This window comes from Glandiceps talaboti, chromosome 18 (assembly GCF_964340395.1).
Source record: "Glandiceps talaboti chromosome 18, keGlaTala1.1, whole genome shotgun sequence".
Taxonomy (NCBI): Eukaryota; Metazoa; Hemichordata; class Enteropneusta; family Spengelidae; genus Glandiceps; species Glandiceps talaboti.
Window position 1 is genome coordinate 8167501 of NC_135566.1, and position 2500 is coordinate 8170000.

Below are 2500 nucleotides of genomic sequence, written 5' to 3' on the forward strand. Positions count from 1 at the left end.
TGAGTGACGTAGACGCGTGTTATGATGACGTAAATGACAAAGCCATCAATCCCATCATATTATGTTATCGACCGTATTAAACGTGACTTTCGTGTGGTATGATATCTCATATTAATTTCTACAACGCTCAAGAAACTTACTACGTAGATATTCACTCTGTAGATATTGTCGTATAATACATTTTTGTCGAAGTGTAATAGCTCTCTAACGTTATCTTTTATTTTTTGTTCAGCTGGCAACTTTACATTCCAAGCATCTATATACCAAGATGGTAAAATAACGTTCTGCTATAAAAACGTAGGTGACATTCATTACATTCGGTCAACGTGGTGCACCATCGTTGTATTGAGCTAATTGCAAAATGGGGATTATTACTTTATAAACATGTTTTAAAGTGTACCAGCTGAGCTTATACGTACTTATAACCACAACTTGTAATTGGCTGGCTGAGACACTTTACATACTCTGTTCTATCATATTTATCTCTTGAAAAACTTCCTTTTTCTTCAAAACAGTTTAGGCTTTGTATTTAAGCAGTCTTGGCATGTAGGGTAGATTTCAGCTGCTTGTTCTCCTGATATCAGGAATAAATAAGGAACGGGAAAGCAAAAATTATCGAAAAAAAAGGATCGAAGCGAGGGTATTCAAGGCACGCGCGCGCTGACCAGAACCAGATATATATATATTTTGTCCTAACCAAATCCGTATTTGTAACCATAGGAGCGTGTAGTATTTCTTAGATTGTTGTTTCCCTTGTCTATAGACTACATATGACAGCGTTTTGACTATAATTTCCTACATGTGGGGAGATATCTTACATGTATAGAGATTGATACATTTGTAGCAGCAGGATTCGTATATATTTTCCTCAATCTAAGCAATAATACGTGCCCTTTGTTTTTGTAACTCAATAAATTGCAAAATACTTAAAATGTTATAAAATTTGGTTACTGTGCGTATAGAAAATGGTGTTTGAATAAAATGGATAGACTCGACATTACAAGCCGAGGGTATTCTGCTGTGGCTTACACTACTCCGTAAGATACGATGTGTCGTGCCAAGATATCAGCAAGCACCCACATAAAGAGAGCTCACTTAGTCTGTAAGACGCGATGTGTCGTGCCATGGCATCGGCTAGCACCCACATAGAGAGAGCACTAACTTAGTCTGTAAGACACGATGTGTCGTGCAAAGCGTATTACTAATCAACTTTAATAGGGCTGAACGACACGACACGAACGAAACAAAACTTACTTTGACGTGCCAACCCACGATTTCTTGTAAATATGTCTAATGATCATAATATCTCCACCCTTTTTGAATCTGAAGGTTGCTAAAGATGTGTCTGATATCTCAGACAGGGCTCATCCAGTCACAATAGGATTATCGGACGCTTTTTATGTCGACGAACCACTCGGAGGAGGTGAGATTAATTGACAAACTTAAAAAAAGTAAAAACATTGGTTTTATTTCAAATTTTATAATGGATTAAAAAAAGATTTTTTCCTCCTGATATACTTTTTATCCATCCAGTATTTGACTATAATGTCATTACCAGCTTTAATCTGACTATTCGAAATTGCCTCAACGTTTCTGTCGTACGCTTACCACATCCCTTGGACTTTGTAAACAGACACTGAACTATTATTCTCAGCTCAGTTGTACGTCTTGTACTATGTTATGTTTGTTCTTGCACCTGCCAGTAAAATTAACAGTTCTGTACTTGGATGTTTGGAACTATCTTATAGGTCTGATACAAAGAACGATCTATGAATATCACAGTTTTTCATTGGAGTACAGTCGTATACAGAGTGGCAGTGTTGTAGTTATGGAGCCATTGCCAAGTAAGTCATCGTCTATAAATGTCTATAGTATGGATATATTTACAACTATATAGTTTGGTCTATTCCATCTAGTAGTGATATACCTTATGCCACTTTGCTGCCGACAGATGTTGTATTATCAGTACCAATATAGGTTTTCATAGCCTGAATTAGATATCCTCAGTATTTTTCTTCGTTCAGTCAAAGAAATCATAAGTGACCTAAGGGGTCTTGTCACTACGAGTCGAGTATCGACAAAACCCTTAGGTTGTGGGTATTTTCCACTTGAATGAAGAAAATCATTGGGGAATAATATAATCATATATCCTTCAACATAATTTGTGAAAAAAAAACCGGGGAAATAATGTCGATTTGGAACGTTGTGACTCAATTCGAGCATCTGAATCAATGTGATGTATAGAGAGCTACCAGGGTATGAAAACCCACATTTTTGGTTCGAACGTGTTCAATCTGACTTTGTTTACTAATATTTGTATATTTGATATGTTGCTCGTGTTCTATAAATTCATTTATATAAATTGTATATGCTCTACTTGTCTGGTGATGCTAGATTTTTTTAGGAGCACGTTTAGTGGAAAATGGTTCAAAATATGACTGTGTTTTATACATGTTTGATAATTTCATGGTCTGGCACGTGTTGTTAAAAGTTGTTCCCT

General features: G+C 36.1%; 1 protein-coding gene across 2 annotated transcripts in view; it reads left to right on the forward strand.

Annotated features, from left to right (window-relative positions):
- The window catches only part of LOC144449222 (uncharacterized), a 24922-nt gene that overhangs the window by 15427 nt on the left and 6995 nt on the right, over positions 1 to 2500 (forward strand). For both annotated transcript variants that reach the window (XM_078139732.1, XM_078139731.1), the window contains exons 7-9: positions 233 to 297; positions 1330 to 1423; positions 1749 to 1844. In XM_078139732.1, the coding sequence (XP_077995858.1) occupies positions 233 to 297; positions 1330 to 1423; positions 1749 to 1844 (255 nt within the window). The remainder of the gene's footprint in view (positions 1 to 232; positions 298 to 1329; positions 1424 to 1748; positions 1845 to 2500) is intronic.